Raw genomic sequence first — 21747 nt, forward strand, 5'->3', positions numbered from 1 at the left:
CCAATCAGTAGCTGATACCCACTTTCCCATGATAAATCTTTTCCTTTTCTCAAACGGATCATCAGGGGGTTTGTATGGCTGATATTGTGGTGAAACCCCTCCCAAAGTGTGATGTCAGGACCATAGTTCTGACATCACACTGTGGAAGCCTTGTTGCATTGTGGGAAATAACAGCTGTTTACAACTGCCAAAAAAGCAAGCAGTATCTCCTTCCAGTGACATCACCTGCCAGCAGTAAAAATGTCACCATGTGATAAATGTCAGAATGTAAATCAGGGAGAGGAAAGATTTTACAATGGGCAAACGCTGACTAAATCATTTACACATAATTATTGTATTATTACGTTATTTTCACTGGAGTTCCTCTTTAACTTAAGTGTGAATTGGGCCTAAATGAATATTGAAAAAAAATAAGCAATTTTATTCATTCTTATTTTCTCTACTGTTCCTCTTTAAAGCGGATCTGTATTAAGTAAAAACGCCCCTGGGTGGTACTCACCTCTGGATCCTATCGATGCCTCCCCCGCCCTCCTCCATCCCACGGCGGCAGCGATACAGCTCCCCAAACGGCGGGAATGTAAATATTTACATTACTGGCTCAAGCGCATGCCCAGGAGTGGCTCTCTGTTCCGAAATAGGTGGAAATAGCTGATCCCAGTCGGGTCCGCTCTAATGTACGGACGCAAGTCTCCTGCACCTGCGCAGTAGAGCAGACCTGATGGGGATCGGCTATTTCCGAGTGGAGAGCAGCAACAGCGCCACCTGCTGGAGCCAGGAAAGTTAAATATTGTACAGTCTGACAAATTGTCGGCTGTGTCTTCCGAGGGGCAGACAGAGACCACCGCGGGACGGAGGAGGACGGGGGAAGCCTGATTGGGATCCAGAGGCTTCCCCCTTCTGAGGCGAGTACCCCCAGGGGCATTTTTTTTTTTTATACAGAGTCTCTAAACAACCAAGCCAATGTCAGATAGACCTACCTTGCTCCGAGGTGCTGTAGAAATACTTATAACTTGGGTTCCCTTTAGCGTTTATAATCTCTGGACGAACGTTCCCACTGGGATCTGCAAGACAAAAGGTTTGTAGCAATTTGGTGGTTTTGTAGTCTACCGATGTCTCCAACTCTACAGAGATACCTCTTGAAACAGGTGCAAGTCGCCCACCCAACAACCACATTTGCAGGGACATTAAAAAAGAACTACTACAGTGTTTCCCCGAAAAAATGTTTTGCTCCAAAAGATGAGCTAGGGCTAAATTTCAGAGATATTTGTATGAACACCGTGTACTGATCAGGCACCTGCTATCCCTGCACACAGCCGATAACTTTGCTGTGCTCTAGGATGACAGGACTGATGCCCGAGCTGCACTGCACCAATGTCTGGTGGCCGCCTCTCCCTCCTGTGCATTGCACTGTACTTTTGCTTGTACTGTATTGGAGCCAATGGTCTTGCGGGCGGGACCATTGCTTTATTATTAGGCCAATCACTGCACCGGCTGAGTAGCCCAATGGCGAAGCCATGCTCCTACCCGTGAGACCATCGGCTCCAACAGAAACACAAGTTGCCTGAAGTTGAATCTGCGCTGGTGACATGGAGCTGGGGGACATTGGAGGATACGGGGACATCACGGTAAAAAGGATGGACACGGGGACAGGGAAGACAGAGGACAGAATACAGTATGGTAATAATACAAGTTGCCATACTTTTTCCTTATAATAACTGCCGCTAGGACTTACTTTCGGGGGTAGGGCTTATATTTCAAGCATGTTCAAAATCTCAGCTAGGGCTTATTTTCAGGGAGACATGGTAGCAGTCAGTGGATTTGATGCACAAAAGGCCAGTCATTTTGCAGTAGGCAGGCGGTGCACAGTAATTTCTCCAGGGCCTTTTAGCACATTGCTTTTCGAACAGTGTACTGTGCATTACCATAGCAACAGTGCAAATAGAGTAACTGTCGTGCTCCCCTGGCATTAGGAAATGCATCAGCTCCTGTGTGTCACAACTGTCCTGCTGATCTGACATCACAGCCATCAATCATTAAAAAATGTGAATCATTTTCTGGGGAGAGTAAACCCCTCTGTGCGCAGATCAATAGGTGGAAAACAAAATCAAATAAAAGGACTCATTCCACTGACTGATCGGTGTTCATATGGAATTTGCAGTGATCATACATCGAATTCTGTAAAAAAAAAAAACACAAAAAAAAACTCTCACTCTCTCCCAGATTTTTGCTATTGATTCTCCAGCTGTTATTATTCTTTAAGGAGAGAGGGCAATAAAGTGACATGAGTGTGAAAATACCATACCTGCAAAGGGGAGTGGCTTTAGAATTACTAGCATTTTTCATGACCATCTCTAATCATTGTTTCAATTGGGTGAATCTGTACAAAAGGGACAGCTAGTGACATGACTATGTACTCTGTATTGTGCTGCAGAAGATGTCACCGCTTTATAAATACATAATAATAATATTATTATTATTATTATTATTATTATTAATAATAATAATAATAATAATAATAATAATAATGTGGTAGGTCATTAGATTATGACTATGGAAGGATTAGATTGTGAGCTCCTCTGAGGACAGACAGTGACATGACTATGTACTCTGTACAGTGCTGCAGAAGATGTCAGTGATAAATAAATACTGCCATTATGCCACTTGCCTGACTTCTGTGCTCTGCTTCTAATACTATATGTCTCCGGTTTCCTCTAGCATTCCAAAAAACATATAGGTAAGTTTATTGGTTTCCTCCTAAATTGGCCCTAAACTACAATGGACATACAAGTATGGTAGGGATTAGATTGTGAGCTTTTCTGAGGGACAGTTAAAGAGACTCTGAAGTCTCGTAAAAATCAGGGCTGTGGAGTCGGTACAAAAATCCACCGACTCAGACTCCGACTCCAACTCCTCAGTTTAGGATTCCACCGACTCCGACTCCTCTAATTTGCATATTACAATCTAGTTGATTGAAAGTATGTAACATGAAATTCGTCTCTTAACTGCCAACGCTTAGGAATTTTAAAAGACAACTGAAGTGAGAAGGATATGTAGACTACTATATTTATTCCCTTTAGTCATAGACTAAAACTAGTCCTTGGTAAGAGTACTTGTAAAAGGTGCAGGCCGGAACAAAGAACATCTATCAGGCCCTAGGCAATGTAAGTGTGGGTACATGTAAGAGTGATGTGCAGGTACTCTGCAGGGGAATAAGGAATTATTACACATTCTTCATGCACAATCTGAACCAGGTTATTTAGGGGTGAGAGACAACACCTAAGTGTTCAATGTGCACAACATTCTCAGTGGATTCCCTGCAGCTCTGTGGGGAGTGCATATGTAGAGTATAGTACTACTGTGTAACAAAGTAAACCTGAGACAGATGAAATTAAAGTTTTAAACATACCTGGGGCTTCCTCCAGCCCCCTTCAGGCTAATCAGTCCCTCGTTGCCCTCCTCCACCACCTGGATCTTCTGCTATGAGTCCAGGTACTTGAGCCAATCTGGCGTAGTGCGCATGCACACACTCCGCCACCCGGGAGCATACTACACCTGCACAGCACTATTGTGCAGGTGCAGAATGCTCCTGGCTGTGGAAGCGGCACGTGGCTGGACAGCGCTGACTGGCTGAATTACCAGGACTCATAGCAGAAGATCCAGGTGGTGGAGGTGGACAGCGAGGGACTGATTAGCCTGAAGGGGCTGGAGGAAGCCCCAGGTATGTATAAACACTTGTTTTCATCCTTCTCAGGTACCATTTAACTTGTAGTCACCAAACCAAAATTTTAACAACATATCAAATTATTTGATTTCATCAGCAAAGAGAGTGCATACATTTGCATAAATCAGAATCAACGCAGAATTATTTCAATCTCATTGACCATCTCTATTAGTGACACGGCTACACATCAGGCTTTATTCTTACAGCATAGATGTTATTTAGTATATATAAGAGATTCCTGTGTACACATCATATATACAGTCACAATCCGATACCTGTATGTATATCTGACTTTAAAAATACGGGGACTGCTTTATTGAAGCAGCACAAGTAACTAATTTTGATTTTTGTGGACTAAGCACAGCTATTACTGTATGTATAAATTATTTATGGTGACTATTACCTGAGAAATAGAACATTTTATCATATTTTCTATTTTAATTACAGTCTAAATTCATTAGGAGTCGGAGCATTTTTTCCCGACTCCAGCCACCCAAAATTGCCCCGACTCCGACTCCACAGCCCTGGTAAAAATCATGTTTTTATTTAAAAAATGTGTTTAACATTATTGTCCTACCTAAACCGCTGCATCCCCGCCGCTGTAATCTAACTAAATCCCCCTTAACTCCCCAGAAGGCAATCTGGGCAGCGCTTCCGTGAGAGGCAGAGCTATGAACCGCAGCTCTGCCTCTCAGCGCGTCTGTCAGCCCGGATCGCCACCTCTCCCCCGCCCCTCTCAGTCTTCCTTCACTGGGAGAGGCGGGGATACGCGGCAGATAGAGGAGTAAGGAGGCAGAGCTGCGGCTGAAAGCTCTGCCTCCTACAGCAGCAAAATCCATGACCAAGAAAGTCGTTGATTTTGCGGGGGTGGGGGGAAATTTAGTTAGACTTCTGCGGCGGGGATGCGGCGGTTTAGGTAGGGCTAGCATGCTAAGCACATTTTTTAAATAAAAACATGATTTTTACGAGACTTCAGCGTCTCTTTAAGGTGGCCATACATCTAGCGATCCTGAGGCCGATCGAACATCTAATTTCATTATTATAAAATTGGATAAAAATAGTTTGCTGCAACAAGTATGTCTGATCGACAATTCGACTCGGCCGAAATCAGTCAGATGTATCCAAGCTGTGGGAACTGTCAGCGCTATATAAATATTAATTAATAGCATCTCACTACCCATCCCTGATCTGCAATATCATATATTCACTCTCCACACTGGCCTCACAACTAAACTGGCAATGCGAAGAACTAAATTCCCCAAAAGAACGCTAATCAGGCTCATTTCTCCACACCAGAAAATCAGCCTTCATTTCTCTATAAGCCGCGACCACGCTCACTTACCCATGAAGACGATTCTGGGAATGTATCCGCCATCGGGGCTATACGCTTCATCCTTTGGCTCTTCCTCATCCTGTCAAATAAAATAATGGACTTGAAACGGGCTGCTCAGCATGTGCTGCTGCTGTGTACCCAACAGAAGGGCCACTCAATTACAATGCTGCACCTCAGAGCAAATACATGGAAATAAAATAATCCTTCTTCCTTTGTACATCACCTCATAACAACCCATCCGCAGTCTCAGATCTGCACATGACCTTCTATTGTCCCTCCACTAGAACAACCTCCTCGTATTCACGTTTACAAGACTTCTTAACATAAAAGCATATAGAATGCACTGTACAAGTGGGAAAAGGAAAGTTCAGCTCACAGAAATGACCTTGGTTTAACTATGCAGCGCGAAACGGACGTCCGCAGGGGGACATAGACCTGGTGTCCACTCCACCCGCTTTGCACTTTTCCAATAAACTACCTAAATTTCAGTGCAGGCTTCACCTCATCCCTCCTTCCTATACAAGGTCACATTTATACATTGGGGGGCAGCGGCGGGGGTTTTGTCATTTCGTCGCTGAAATTGGCCGCCGTACCACCGCACACCCGACATCTTGCAGCATGCGCGATCGACAATGCAACCAATTTCCATCCCAAAATTAGTCGCTTTGTTGGTCGAGCATGCACTTGGCGGCTCAGTTTTTCATCCAATTTGATTATAATAATCGATTTGGATGGTCGATCGGCCAAGTCGCTTGATGTATGGCCACCTTTAGTGACATGATGGCAGAGATTAGAGTGTAAGCTCCTTGGTGAGTGGCACATTTGGTGAATGACAGGCAGCTCAGAGATCACTTAAGTGCCTGTTCTCTGCCCCTTCATCTACCGAGTGCCAGATCCGGCTGTTGGTCCACCGCTTTATGCAAACACTGTGTAGCAGGACAAATGTTCGGCAGGCTAACTGCTGCCCACAGCCCTCCCCTTTCCTGGTGCCCAAAGCCATGGCCTTTGTGGCCTTGCCTGAAACCTTGCCATGGTTGCAGGGTAACTACCATTCCTATCCAGCTGTCCTATGGAATAGTGTTTGTCAGCATCATTACATGCCGCACATCTTTACTGGAGGCAGAGTTCACCAAGTACCCCCTCTGTTGAGGACGACATCATCCTCAGTACCCTTTGATATGTATAGATGTTGGGAACGCTTCATAATTGTGTAGAAATGCTTTCCAAATACACCTTTAGGCTCGGAACACACTGGGCAGTGCAGGATTTAATTCTGGACAGCTGCTCCCACTTGTTAGTTTTTCTTTGGTGTATATGCAGAGCCTCTGTTTGGGTTCAAGGTGCGTTTGTAGTCTCTGGGGGGGCTCAGCGCATCTCTGAGCTGAGGCCATTCAGAGGCGGCCTGGTGATGCGCTGATCCCATTTTTTCTGCGCAATTCTTAATTTTACTGGTAGCGCGCCCAGGCTATGCATATGCATAGGTAGGATTTAGTTAGTGTTAGGTCCCCTCCCATGGAGGAAAGACTTCTTCGACAGTGGGAGGGACGAGTACCTAACAAATTGCATGCAAGGTGTTAGTGGAAACTAACATCCTCCAAGTGGTAGACAGGTTGTATGTGTGCTCATTGTGTATTTGTATCCCATGAGTGGGGTCTGCACTTTTTTGCAGGTAAGCATTCATCTGTTTTTAAGTAGCGCTGTTCATTTCTTTGCTATGTTTGATTTAATTCTGGTCAGCTGCTCCCACTTGTTAGTTTTTCTTTGGTGTATATGCAGAGCCTCTGTTTGGGTTCAAGGTGCGTTTGTAGTCTCTGGGGGGGCTCAGCGCATCTCTGAGCTGAGGCCATTCAGAGGCGGCCTGGTGATGCGCTGATCCCACTTTTTCAGTGCAGGAAATGTAGTTTTGCTGCTTATGCGTTTGTGCAGTTTTTGTGTGTTTTACATGCGATTTCTGCGCATTTGCGTTTTTTCATCGCACATGCGTCTTTCTTGCATTTTAATGCATTTGTGAGATATATACACACACAAATATAAATATATATTTTATTATGCGTTCTGTATGCTTTTTTTTATGCCTTTTATGCAAATCACTAGTAAGTCAACAGAAGCGGAAATACGTCAGCAAACTTGTTTTTTTTTTGTTTATTTTAAACGCATATAAAAAAAACCACTAAAACGCAAAACCTATGCATCACCATTGACTTTCATAATGCACGTTTTTAAAAACATGCATCAAAACCAGCGTTTAAACCACTCCAGGACCACAGGCTTTACCCACCCTAAAGACCAGGCCATTTTTCACAAAAATGGCCACTGCAGCTCTAACCACTTCAGCCTTCGGTGTCGAAAATCGTATGCATCCGAGCAACGTTCACCTCCCATTCATTCGCCAATAACATTATCGCTACTTATCACAATGAATTGATCTATATCTTGTTTTTTCCACCACTAATTAAGCTTTCATTGGGTGGTACATTTTGCTAAGAACTATTTTTTTCTAAATCCATTTTAACAGGAAGATTAAGAAAGAAATAGAAAAAAATCATTTCTTCTCAGTTTTTGGCCATTATAGTTTAATATTAATACATGTTACCGTAATTAAAACATGTCTTTTATTTGCCCATTTGTCCAGGTTATTATACCGTTTAAATTATGTCCTTATCACAATTTCTAGCGCCGATATTTTATTTAGAAATAAAGGTGCATTTTTTCAATTTGCGTCCATCACTATTTACAAGCTTATAATTTAAAAAAATATAAGATACTCTCTTGACATGTATATTTAAAAAGTTCAGACCCTTAGGTAACTATTTGGTTTTTTTTTATTTATTGTAATGTTTATTTATTTTTTATTAAAAAATCTATTTGGGTAATTTTTGGTGTGGGAGGGAAACAGATGATTTTAAATGTAAAATAATGTAATACTTTAATTAAAAAGAATGTATGTGGGTGTAGTTTACTATTTGGCCATAGTCAAAAAAGTACGATCACGCTTCCAGGAAACTTTTCCTTTGCAGAAATATCGCGGTCTCTGATAAGATACCGTCGTTTTTTTCTGCAGGGGACTTAGATCGGTGAATGGGAATTATATCCCCATTCACTGATCAGGGGCGCGCTCCCCAGGCAGCGGCAGCAGCACAGTCTATCTGGACGGATATATCCGTCCAGATAGACTGAAGTGGTTAAGGGCTTGCTGCAGGGCCGCACAACTCTGCACACAAGTGATTTCCCGCCCCCCCCCCTTTTCTCCCCACCAACAGAGCTCTCTGTTGGTGGGGTCTGATCACACCCCAGGTGTTTGTTTTTTAATAAATATTTATGTCTATTTTTCTAATATTTTTTACTACTTTTTTTCCTCTTCCTTCCCCAGCCAATCAGCTCAATCGGCTGTGATAGGCTTCAGCCTATCACAGTGGATCGCTTTTATCTCTCTGGAAGGGGACGGCCGAGTGACACGGCTGTCCCCTGTACAGCGCTGCCTTAGATCGCAGCACTGTACGTAGTAAATGTCTCCAAGCGGGGATCGCCGATGGGAGACTGAAGGCGGAGCAGAGCTACGCCTACCAAGCAGAGATGCGCATGCAGCGTGCGATCTCCTGCAAAAGCCAGCCCCAGGACTTTCGGCGTTAGGCGGTCCTGTGCCGATGCTGCTGTGTGCACGCCCATTAAAAAACGCACACTGCAGAACGCAAGTATATGCATTTTTTCATGCGGCCCATTGACTTGCATTATGTGCGTTTTCTGCAACGTTAGCGTTTTTGCCTAGTGTGTTCCCTGACCGCTATCACAAAAAAATGTAAAATTTAAAATGCATTTGTATGAAATGTACATTTGTCCCAGAGTAAAATGCATTGCTAATTTATTTTTTGCTACATTGCTGTCACAATAGGTTGTAAAAATCTGACAGGTTTTAGACTGGTCCATCTCCTCAGGGGCCATTCTCAGGGTTTTATTCTCTATTTTTTGAGAACACTTAGGGCTGGTTCACACTGCAAGAGCTTTTTTCTAAGCACTTGTGATTTGCAAAGCTATTTGTAATGTTATCCTAGGAGTTTGTTCTCACTTGAGCGATGTGTTTTTATAAAAATCCCCCACAGCATTTCATTAGCAAGAACTTTTCAAATCACTAGCACTAAAAAAAAGCTCTTGCAGTGTAAACAAGCCCTTACTGAATAGCAGTTGCCCAGTCCAACTGCCAAATAGTGTGCAACGAATGGGGAGGCCGGCTGGCATGTTTGTATAGAACTTTTCCATGGAGTGCTTTTGCAAAGAATAATGGAAATACTGAGAATGCCCCATGAGGAGATGGAGTAGTCCAAAACCTGTCAGATTTCTACTACCTACTGTAAGTGACAAGAATAAAGGAAAAAAGTAATTGATGCCGCATTTTACTGTACCTCTTACATGTATGCATAGACATGAATTTTAAATTTTACTAATTTTTGCGATAGCTTTCCTTTAACAAAAACATTCTTATCCTGGTGTATTTATACATGCTTTATTTATTTAAGTGGACCTGAACTCAGAACTTCCTCTCAGCTATACAAGATAAGAAACAGCATAATAACCTTTAAAGAAAATGTTTTTTTTGTTATACCTGATACAAATCCTGCAATAAATCTGCAGTGTGTCTACGTCCTGCTTTCATGGAAGCAGACATATTGTTAACATCCTGTGTTTACAAATTTGCAGCTCTGTCAAGGCAGAGAAGATTCCTAAACTGACGGCACTGAAAGATCAAATGACAGTGGTGATTAGTCACAAATGAGGGGGAATTAGACAGGCTAAACTCTCTAAATACACACAGGGTGCATTTCTTTATGTTTTCCCTCTGCCCTATGCAAGAGTTCAGGTCCACTTTAACCTAAGCTATAGAACACAACAGTTCAGGCATGACACAGATTCTAACCCACAAGCAGCCAGTTTACTGTAATGAAGGGAAAACTCCCACCATAAGGAAGTTAGAAATCTTTACAAGACATAAACAGGCAGCGGTCGCTCCCCAGCATTCCTCACCTCCACGTTCACCATCACAAAGTTGTGGGACAGTTCAGAGATCTCTTTGCACTCGGCAAACTTTGGTTTCAGAGCTGCATGAAATAAATATGAAAAGGGTTGTGATTTAGAGACCTGCAATGTGCAGAGAGAAAGAAAAAACAAAAAAAAAAAAAAAACACATATCTAAAAATAAGGCAAGAGAACAAATATACAGCCGGTGAGGTCCCAACTTCTGGGGCCCGCTAGAGTGTTTTTGGCAAAAAATTGTTGAATCGCTGGCAATTCCAAAAGCGTTAGATTAACTACCTGCGGACCGCCGGAGTATAAATCTACGGCGGGCAGTGGGCGCTGCGGTTCTGACCGGACGTAAACTCTACGTCCCATTCACCGCGCGCCGCCGCCCAGTCCCCGCCGCTCTGCCCCCGTCGCAATGTGCTGCCTTGCCGCCTCTATGACGGCAGAGCACTGTGAGCCGGGCAGGAGCCGTTTTCATTGGCTCCTGGCCCTGTAATTCATGTAAGCCGTTCCCATTGGCTTACATGGAGTGACAGGGTCAGGAGCCAATGAAAGCGGCTCCTGACTGGCGCACAGCGCTCTGCCGTCATAGCGACGGCAGAGAGAGCAGCCTGTGGCAGGGACAGAACGACGTGACCGGCGGATTTTAGCGGCGATGCGTCGGGAAGTGGCGCTTTACTGTACCAGCACCCTCTGGTCCTTAAGGGGGCAGAGGGTGCTGGTACTTAAGTGGTTAACCATTTATGCTGCACAGACGTGAGCCCCACGTCCACAGCGGCAACTGCTACAGCCGCAGGGACGCTCTAGTCACGTCCCTGCAGTTTGGGGTGCTTTGCAGGCGATCGTGCGCAATTGCGATGTTGCTGGTAGCAGGGGGGGGGGGGGGGAGGGGAAAGGCTGCAGGGGACAAAGTCCGTACATGTCCTCCAAGAATAAAGACTGTTTTTGTTCAAAAACAGTCTTTATTCTTAAATAGAGCCGCCGCACTTGCTTTCTACTGCCAATCGTTAGATTTATGAATGGGAACTAACTTCCCACTCATTAATCTCCCCGTAGGCCACTGTGATCGCAGGCTTCCATTGAAGCCTGCGTCACATCCCTAGTTACAATGTAGCAACACATTGTTTCCTATGTAGTATAAGCTAATAGGATTTGCTCAGCGGGGACATCTTGTGGCCAAATAGTAAAATTACACCCACTGATTTTAGGGAATAAAAAAAAAAATGTAATATGTATGTCAAGAGGGAATATTATTATAAATGTATGGGCTAAAAATTAGCGATAGATGTAAAACTGAAAAAAATGCACCTTTATTTCTAAATAAAAAATATAGGGATATCATTTTCATGTTGCAATAACCGGGACAAATGGGCAAATAAAAATGTGTCAATTTTAATTAAGGTAGCATGTGGTATTTTAAAACTATAATGGCTGGAAACTGAGAATTTTTTTTCCCCCATCTTTTTCTTAATCCTGGTAAAATGCATTTAGAATAAAATAAGTCTTAATATAATGTACCACTCAAAGAAAGCCTAATTGGTGGCAGAAAAAACAACGTATAGATCAATTCTTTGTGATAAGTAGTGATAAAGTTATTGGGAAATGCAAAAGAGGAGCGCTGAAATGGGAATATTCCTCTGGTCCATAAGGTGAAAAATACCCAGGCTGAAATGGTTAAAGTGAGATTAAATAGACATAACATTCAATAAACAGGTGTTTTCTTACTTTTTTTTTTAATCTATATAGTTATCATAATTGCTTTTGTGCACAATATTGTCTGTTTATCACAGTAACCAAGCAGCTTGGGCTGACCCAAACCCACGAGGAAGGTATAGAGGACTAAAAAAAAAAAGAGACCGAAAAGCTTAGTGTGGTTTGCCTTCTTAAAGGATACCTGAAGTGACATGTGACATGATGAGATAGACATGTGTATGTACACACAAATAACTATGCTGTGTTCCTTTTTTTCTTTCTCTGCCTGAAAAAGATAAATATCAGGTATGTAAGTGGCTTACTCAGACAGGAAGTGACTATAGTGTGACCCTCACTGATAAGAAATTCTAACTATAAAACACTTTCCTAGCAGAAAATGGCTTCTGAGAGCAAGAAAGCTAAAAAAATAAAATAAAAATAAAAAATTAAAAAAAAAATAAAATAAAAAATAAAAAAAGGGGGGGGGATTTCTTATCAGTGAGGGTCACACTGCAGTCACTTCCTGTCTGAGTCTGGACTGAGTTAGCCACTAATATACCTGTTATTTAAGTATTTCAGGCAGAGAAAGGAAAAAAAGGAACACAGCATGATTATTTGTGTGCTAGGCACTGTACAAACACGTCTATCTCATCATGTCACTTCGGGTATCCTTTAAATCAGAAGGAATTTACAATAATTCAGCTTTAAGTGAACATCTGTGGTTACCCACAATGCGCCGCTACTGAATATGCAAATTATCTCTTTATGCCCCTAAAAGCCAGGCTAGCATCCAGAACGGTGTCTAGCAAGCCTATAGCTCTAAATTTTACAGAGCCACATCGACCCCACATGTAGACAGCCTGTTTACAAACAGACAAGATAGAGGCTGCAGGGGATAGGCGGCTGAAGGCGAGTTGTAACTACTATGCCCGCTCCCCCCGTCACTGCGGGGCACCTACCTATCTAACCTATACTGGGTGCACCTACCCATCTAACCTATACCGGGGGCACCTACCTATCTAACCTATACCGGGGGCACCTACCCATCTAACCTGTACCGGGGGCACGTACCTATCTAACCTGTACCGGGGGCACGTACCTATCTAACCTGTACCGTGGGCACCTACCTATCTAACCTGTACTGGGGGCACCTACCTATCTAACCTGTACTGGGGGCACCTACCTATCTAACCTGTACTGGGGGCACCTACCTATCTAACCTGTACTGGGGGAACCTACCTATCTAACCTGTACTGGGGGAACCTACCTATCTAACCTATACTGGGGGCACCTACCTATCTAACCTATACTGGGGGCACCTACCTATCTAACCTATACTGGGGGCACCTACCTATCTAACCTATACTGGGGGCACCTACCTATCTAACCTATACTGGGGGCACCTACCTATCTAACCTATACTGGGGGTACCTACCTATCTAACCTATACTAATACAGCTTCCCTCAAGTGAGACAAATATCTAACTTTTTGGCACAGTGGCTGGACACGGTGCGCAGACCTGTACATCATGCGGCCTGTTGCGCATGGTTTGGTTGCCCAAGAGCTGCTGCTAATGGTGGCAAATGGTGGCAGGCTGTTCAGATGTCACTTGCCATTGCAAATGGGACTCGAGGAACCTTACAGCAAATCTGCCGGTCTGTGCACCTGTTCAAGCCACTTCTCGCCGCTGATGGCATCTACAGGAAGAGCCATCTGATGGTCTTTACCGCCCGAAACTGGGGTGTCATGTGACCCTATACTTCCAAAATGTAAATGTTTGCAAATGACTCTCTCTCTTACTGGGATTTGCGTATTGCTACATGAAATTGCAGTTTTTACTTGTGACGATTGTATGATGGACTTCAATAATGTTTTCGTGTTACCTTTGCAGGCTCCGCACCACGTCTTATGGATGACCAACATTATAGGCAGACCGCTGCAGGAAGAAAAAAAAAAAAAAAAGGTGAATATAGAACATATTTTACCATGCTATAATTACTACTATAGAGGATAGTTGATTGTCAGGTCTCTCCATGATCAGCTGCCTAGTTGCGGACCAGATGGCCGCTTTAAAGGAGAACTGTAGTGAGAGGTATATGGAGGCTGTCATATTTATTTCCTTTTAAGCAATACAAGGTCTATTTGGCTGAAGAAGTGTGAATCACACCAGAAACAAGCATGCAGCTAATCTTGTCATATCTGTCTAATGCAGGTATGTCAAACCGGTCCTACGAGGGCCGAGATCCTCACACATTTTTGACAGCTCAAATGAATTGATGGGTCTGAATCAGGCAAGGTGTGGTCCATCAGGTAGAACACATTCCTCTCTTTCTCAGTCCATCCTAAACACTGGCATGGATCTGGCCCTCCAGGCCTGGAGTTCTACACCATTGGTCTAATTTGTCAGAAACACCTGATCTCCTGCATGCTTGTTCAGGGCCTATGGCTGAAAGTATTAGAGACAGAGGATTAGCTGAATAGCCAGGCAACTGGTATTGCTTAAAAGGAAATAAACATGGCAGCCTCTATATACACCTCTCACTACAGTTCTCCTTTAAGACCAGAGCTGTCTGTGCCCTTTTAAGCAATATGATTGCCGCCATTGGCTCACAGTAATCACGCAGTCAGGAGCCAATTACATGGCTCCTGACCAATATGCGGAAGCTCTGCTGTCAGAGTGACAGCAGAGCAAGGTGGTGTAGCGAGAGGGGGAGGGGAAGAGAGCGAGCAGGTGGCGGTGAGCGATATCTACACCCTGGCAGGGATAACATCGCACAAAAAGGGTTTAGATTTCAATCATCACTGCCCAGAAGGGATTAAAGCCTCTCTACCATGGGCAGTTGAACTGTGTGCTCAGCGAGCTGTTACCAGGCAGCAGCGAGCTGTTACCAGGCAGAAGCGAGCTGTTACCAGGCAGCAGTGAGCAATTGTGAGAGTTTGAGAGGCATTTCACTGCCTAACAATTCGTGGAAAAGAGGCCTTAATCAGTTACTCACAGTTATAACTGAAAGGACAACTGATTTTCAAAGTAATGCCCATGTTTTCCTATGGCACAGTTCACACTTAACGCATTTTAACTGAAATCTTTTTCACAATGCACTGCTATGAAGAAGAACAAAAAAATGTGCATCAACCAATTAAAAGGGAACCTAAACTGAGAGGCATATGGATGTTTCCTTTTAAACAATACCAGTTGCCTGGCAGTCCTGCTGATCTCTTTGGCTGCAGTAGTGGCTGAATCACAGACCTGAAACAAGCATGCAGTTCATCCAGTCTGACAGTCAGAGCACCTGATCTGCATGCTTGTTGAGGGGCTGTGGCTAAAATTATTAGATACACAGGATCAGCAGGAGAGTGTTAGGCCTCTTTTCCCCGAACTTTTCTAGGCAGTGAAATGCCTCTCAAACTCTCACAACTGCTGACTGCTGCCTGGTAACTGCTTGCTGAGCACACAGCTCAACAGTTCATGGAAAAGGGGACTTAGGTAGCTTGTATTATTTTAAAAGGAAAAATCCTTATTCTCAGTTTAGGTTCCCTTTAAGTGCCTAAGCTAAGAAGTAGGCAGTAATATCGTAGAGGTGAGCCAGAGTGAAAGTACATAGGGATTTTCCGCTATGATTGGGTGGACAGCACTTTCTCGAACTGCTAGGTTTCAGATAGCTTGTCGTAATAATATGCCCACACAAATTAATAAAACCACTGAAATATATTATTGGACACTAAAAAGATGCAAAATCATTTCTGCTGCCACTATGAACAAACTGGACCTGAAAAGTCCAATAGAGGATTTACTAAGGACAGAAACAACAGAGTAACCAAGCAGCTTAGGGTGACCCAAACTACTAGGAATGTATAGGGGGATAAAAGGGACCAAAAAGCCCTCCTAATAAAAAAAAAAAAAAAAAAAAAACAAAGCTTGGTGTAATTGCCTTCTTAAAACAGAAGGAAATCTGCAATAATTCAGCTATAAGTGAACATTTGTGGTTACCCACAATGCACTACTACTGAATATGCAAAGTATCCCTTTTCGCCCTTGGTAAGCCAAGCAAGCATCCAGAACCGCTGGTGTATAGCAAGCCTATAGCTTTAAATTTTACACAGCCATATCAAACCCACATGTAAGGACAGAAAGAAATACAGTTTGCTAGTTACACAAACGAATTCTCATTAGGCCTGACCACTAGCAGCGCTTTTCCAAACACTTGTGATTTAAAAAGCTGGTGCCAATGTAATGCTAATGAGGAATTAAAAAAAAAAAAAATCACAATCGGTCAGAAAAGCACTGCTAGTGAGATCCAGGCAGAGACATTACCTGCTTTCTGCCTCCTGTATCCCATCTTCCAGTGTCCTCCAATGAATGTGATCTCCAAACCCTGAAAAACAAAACAGCCCAGTGTGAGCAGAACTTACAGAAGGAAGCGTACAAAACGAGTACATTTGAAATAGCCGCCAATACACTTGGGCGCAGGATATAGCGGTATATGGCTGATCCTGCTTCTGCACAAGTTAGGGCCGTTTTAATTACTATTTCACCTCCAGGCCGCCATGGATAGTGGAGGAATTAAATAATTCGGCTTCCAGCGATTACTGGAAGCCGAATTATTGTGTTTTTTAAGCAACTTCGGCTCTGTCTTCTGACAGAGCCGACGTTACTCACTGAGCGCCGCTATAGACTGATTCCCATTACAGTCTATGGCGGCGCTGGCTGCGCCCAAATCTAGCAGCGCTGATAAGCACTGCTCCGTACAAAACAAAGCATATATTTCAAGATAAATTATTCTAGAATTGAGGGTCTCTAGTATGTACTACAGATCTACCATAGTGCCCCAATCACCCATGTGTCCCTCTGAAAAACGTGTGCACGCTGCAAATATTAACATAGCCCTGATTCAACATGCACCGAGGACACCTGAAGCGAAAATAAACTAATGAAATAAACTATTGTATCTATCTTCCTTCTCCTAAAAATGACTTTTTAAGATATTCCACAATTTTATTTTATGTTTAAATCTACTTTTTAAGTTTTAACTGTTTTATTGTTTTTGCTCAATGACACATTCATTGAAGTACGCCAGAGCTAAAAGCTATGAACTATTGACTCTTTATCTCTTTCCTGCTCTCAGAAGCCATCTTCTGCTAGGAAAGAGTTTTATAGTTGGAATTTCTTATCAGTGAGGGTCACACTGTAGTCACTTCCTGTCTGAGTCAGCCACTTACATACCTGGTATTTAACTCTTTCAGGCAGAGAAAGAAAAAAAAAAGGAACACAGCATAGTTATCAGTGTGCTTTGCACTGTACATACCTATGGCTATCTCATGTCACACGTCACTTCGGGTATCCTTTAAGGTAGCCATGCACAGGTGCTAATTGGTTAATGAGTGGTGCTCTCCCAGCACATGGCAATCTTACTTGTGCATGATGAATCAGGGCTTTTTTGTGGTGTATGCTTTGAGCACCAGGTCATCTGCAGACTAATATTGGTGCTGTCGTGAGCACCAAAAATGTGGAATCTCAGCTACCAGAAGATGAATTGGGCACTGGTCCCCGCCTGCTCCCCTGCATAAGACAAGTACCAGTAGAAGCAACAGACCAATGGGAATCCTCCCTCCCCGAGGACGATTCTCATTGGTTCACTGAATGGTGGACCAATGAGAATCTTTCCTTGTAAAGGACGATTTCCATCGGTCTCTTGCAATCCAATGGAGCACTCAATGTTTCTGCGGGGGGTTAATCTGTATACCAGAGTTTGTCTTGTACAGTGATCCAGCTGCAACTATATGTAATGTTAAAGCAGGAGGATTAGCCATACTATGCCAGGGGGAAAAAAACACATATATAAGTAAAGAAATACTTGATCTACTTACATAACACATGTATTGTACTGTCCACATTTTGATTTCAGTGAATCTTATAAAGTAAATGAAGAGAATTCTGTTCCTGGTGGGAACCATGTCATTTGCCCAGTTTGAGGCTAAAATTTCTTCCCTCAACTTTTTTTTTTCTTTTCTCCTCCAAATCACTGAGTCACCTCAGCCTTGCTTTTAAACACAAGTGAGCAGAGGATCATGTTTCAGCTAGGCAGGGAAATAAAGCGAAGAGGGGGAATATATTATAGATAAAAAGAACCCCCAGCATGCAACTGAATGACAATGGCTATTAAAGGGCCAGTGCTCCTAAAGTATGTGATAACTCCAAACCATAACAGTAGAAAAAGTTTTGAAAGTTTTGAGTGCAGGATTAGCATCTTTATCACTTAATACACTCAGACCAGTTGCTGTTGAAATTTGATTTTTATGGCGACACTTCCGCTTTAATAAGTAAATAAACACTGCTATAAAGCACACTGCATTTGCTCAGGATACACATGTGAACCTCTACTTGAGGTGACCTCGCAGACAAGAAAAGATACATAACATTTATATTGCGCTTTTCTCCTGGCGGACTCAAAGCGCCAGAGCTGAAACCACTAGGACGTGCTCTATAGGCAGTAGCAGTGTTAGAGAGTATTGCCCAAAGTCTCCTACTGAATAGGTGCTGGATTACTGAACAGAAAGGGCCGAGATTTGAACCTTGGTCGCCTGTGTCAGAGGCAGGGCCCTTAAAGTGAACCAGAGAGGAAGCACCCTTGTGTATTTTACCATAGAAATCAGTGGGAACATTAGAGAAAACATTTACCATGCTCTCTGTTCCATCCTCACTGCTAAAAGTGTCTGTTATCTAGCTGAGATAAGAATCCCGGACTGAGCATTGATTCTGGCTTTGCTATAATGACTCAGCTATAATGATTCCTGAGCAAAGCCAGCAGGGGGCAGGCTTGGACTTGAAGACAGCAAAGACCACAGTCTCAGCTATAATTATTCTGTAGCAAAGCCAGACCGACTGCTTAGTCGGGATTCTTATCTTAGAGGTGATAACAGGCAAATTAAACAGAGAACAATGTAACAAAGAGCAGATTAGGTGTTTACTGTCATGTTCCCACTGATTTATAAGGTAAAATACATGAGGTTGCTTCATCTCTGGTTCTCTTTAACTATTACACTATCCAGCCAGGAAACCTCAGGGAAAATCCACTAGTGTAAATGGGTGGACAACATTAATGGGGGTCGAAGCATCCAGAAGGGGGTTAATGTTGAGAAGTTAGTAGTTAACATTTCAGTGGGGAGGTAAGATGTCAAGAAAAGGTTAATCATTTAATTAAGGGAGTGTTGGGAGAATTGTGGCAAAATCACTGAAGAAGGGTTGCAAACCTGAGTTAATATTAATACTGTGACTTTTGGATGCCAGTGCATACATTTTTACCTGCGGCTACAGCTCAGCATGCTATGGATGCCTGTGTGCATTGTCCCCACCCCATGTGCACTTCCTCCCCTCTGCGTACACTGCCCCAACGACATAGCTTACATCTCTTAACTACCGTAACCTACATCCCATTGACTTTACTATCCCCTCCCTATGCATTTGTCAATGCATGTAGGCAGATTTCAACGGGTAGGCCATTTCACCGGTAGACACCCCCCTCCTCCTCTGTGTGCAATGCCCTCCCTCCTCTGTGGGCACTGTCCCCCCTCTGTGTGCAATGCCCTCCCTCCTCAGTCAGCACTGCCCCCCCCCCCCGTGTGCAATGCCCTCCCTCTTCTGTGGGCACTGCCCCCCCCCCCCCCCCCGTGTGCAATGCCCTCCCTCCTCTGAGGGCACTGTCCCCCCTCTGTGTGCAATGCCCTCCCTCCTCTGAGGGCACTGTCCCCCCTCTGTGTGCAATGCCCTCCCTCCTCTGAGGGCACTGTCCCCCCTCTGTGTGCAATGCCCTCCCTCCTCTGAGGGCACTGTCCCCCCTCTGTGTGCAATGCCCTCCCTCCTCTGTGGGCACTGTCCCCCTCTGTGTGCAATGCCCTCCCTCTGTGTGCAATGCCCTCCCTCCTCTGTGGGCACTGTCCCCCCTCTGTGTGCAATGCCCTCCCTCCTCTGTGGGCACTGTCCCCCCTCTGTGTGCAATGCCCTCCCTCCTCTGTGAGCACTGTCCCCCTCTCTGTGTGCAATGCCCTCCCTCCTCTGTGGGCACTCTCCCCCCTCTGTGGGCAATGCCCTCCCTCCTCTGTGGGCACTGTCCCCCCCTCTGTGTGCAATGCCCTCCCTACTCTGTGGGCACTGTCCCCTCTCTGTGTGCAATGCCCTCCCTCCTCTGTGGGCACTGTCCCCCCTCCTCTGTGGGCACTGTCCCCCCTCTGTGGGCAATGCCCTCTTTCCTCTGTGGGCACTGTCCCCCCTCTGTGCAATGTCCTCCCTTAGTGGGCACTGTCTCCCCCTCTGTGGGCAATGCCCTCTTTCCTCTGTGGGCACCGTCCCGCCCTCTGTGTGCAATGCCCTCCCTCCTCTGAATGTACTGACCCCATTCAGTGTGAAATGCCCCCCTCCCCTTTCTGTGCAGATCTCTATACACTATGATCATTACCCCGGCCCAGTGCAGTATCAGCCAGCGCAGCCCCGGCGCACAGCAGCAGCAGGACTCCGGAGACCAGCAGACGAGCATCCAATCGCTCCATTCTGGCAGCACACAGTTCTCTGATCCGGGAGTCAGGAGGGAAGTGACGAGCCCGGATGCGGGCGGGGAGTGTACGGGGGCGGAGTCTTAAGTTACAGTTTGTAGGACTTGGGAAATGAGTTTGTCTGTAGCAGGTTCTTCTGATCTGTTTATTTCCCGTATCCCAATATGCAGGAGGAGGAGAGGAATACACACAGGATAATCTGAGCTCAGCTGAGGCGTTCTAGGTTGTCTCTACCATATGATAGTGTTGTCCGGATCATGAACGATTCATGATCATTCACGATTCAGCCTAAAATGAGCAGCACATTGCAGCCAGTGCCTGTGCTCTACACATATCTGGCAGTGGCACCCATGTCCCCTCTCTCATCTACCTGTCCCTGCAAGGCTGGCTCCCCTCCAACTGAGCGATCCATCTCTGCTAGTGGTGTCCGGATCATGAACGATTCGGATCTTTGATCCAAATCACTTTTGTGAGTCGAATCATCCGGATCATCAAAATGAACGATTCGGTTCACAAAGGGGGTGGGGCCAGGAATGGCACGCCCCCATACAAACCCGCCCCCCCCTTTTAGAGATTAGGGCCCTTTCACACCAGAGGGATTTTTCGTTGTTTTAACGCCGCAGCCGGCGTTTTCCTAGGTAAAATGAAGTCCATAGACTTTCATTTTACCTTTCACACTTAACGCTGCGTTTTGAGCATTACGTTTTGAAGCTCCCAGGAGCTTTTTTAGGGCTGACCGCGGCGTTTCTCATTACAATTGATACTAATGTATTGGCGTTAAAACACCCTGAAAACGCCTTAAAAGCGCCAGCAGCCAAAACGCAGCGTTTTAGCCTTTTACTGCTGCCTGTAGTGTGAAAGAGCCCTTAGAGATGGGAACTCCGGATCTTTTCAATGATTCGGATGATTTGCATCGGATCATTGAAAAGATCTGGATCTTTGATCCGACTCTCGAATCATTTTACTAGGGAAGCATTGGGGGTGAAATGACTAGCAGGACAGGACTGTCCCTGCAGGGGACAGAGAAGGGGAGGGGGGTGGACACACAGAGAAGGGGAGATGGTGGACAGGGACGGGCAGGGAGTGGACAGAGAAGGGAGGAGGGACGAGCAGAGAGCAGAAATGTTTGTTTGCACACAATACCCACATGTTGCAATCATATGCTTTACATGTATTTCACCTATATGTTCATCTGTATACTCTGAATGCAAACGTCTCACAGTGAAAGAAAGACAAAAGTTTGCTTTCTTAAAACAGAAAGAAAGTGAAAGAAAGCATTCCCCTTTTCTCACCTCCAACACTCATCATAAATTTAGGGAGAAGATAAGTGCAGCTGTTTAGAGCAGAGTGCAGGAGGATCATATTGCACAGCAATCACAGTGCCTGCAAAGTTACTGAGCTGTGCTTCTGAGACAAAAGTTTCTCATTTGTTCACTATGCTCA

General features: G+C 44.4%; 1 protein-coding gene across 1 annotated transcript in view; it reads right to left on the bottom strand.

Moving 5' to 3' along the window:
* The window catches only part of TXNDC12 (thioredoxin domain containing 12), a 33143-nt gene extending 12799 nt beyond the window's left edge, over positions 1-20344 (bottom strand). The window contains exons 1-6 of the mRNA XM_068239075.1: positions 20211-20344; positions 16073-16133; positions 13644-13696; positions 10071-10144; positions 5064-5133; positions 978-1061 (exon numbers count right to left, since the gene is read on the bottom strand). Of these exons, the coding sequence (XP_068095176.1) occupies positions 978-1061; positions 5064-5133; positions 10071-10144; positions 13644-13696; positions 16073-16133; positions 20211-20301 (433 nt within the window). The 5' untranslated portion in view covers positions 20302-20344. The remainder of the gene's footprint in view (positions 1-977; positions 1062-5063; positions 5134-10070; positions 10145-13643; positions 13697-16072; positions 16134-20210) is intronic.
* Between the last annotated feature and the right edge of the window lie 1403 nt (positions 20345-21747).

The sequence above is a fragment of the Hyperolius riggenbachi genome, chromosome 6 (assembly GCF_040937935.1).
Source record: "Hyperolius riggenbachi isolate aHypRig1 chromosome 6, aHypRig1.pri, whole genome shotgun sequence".
Taxonomy (NCBI): domain Eukaryota; kingdom Metazoa; phylum Chordata; class Amphibia; order Anura; family Hyperoliidae; genus Hyperolius; species Hyperolius riggenbachi.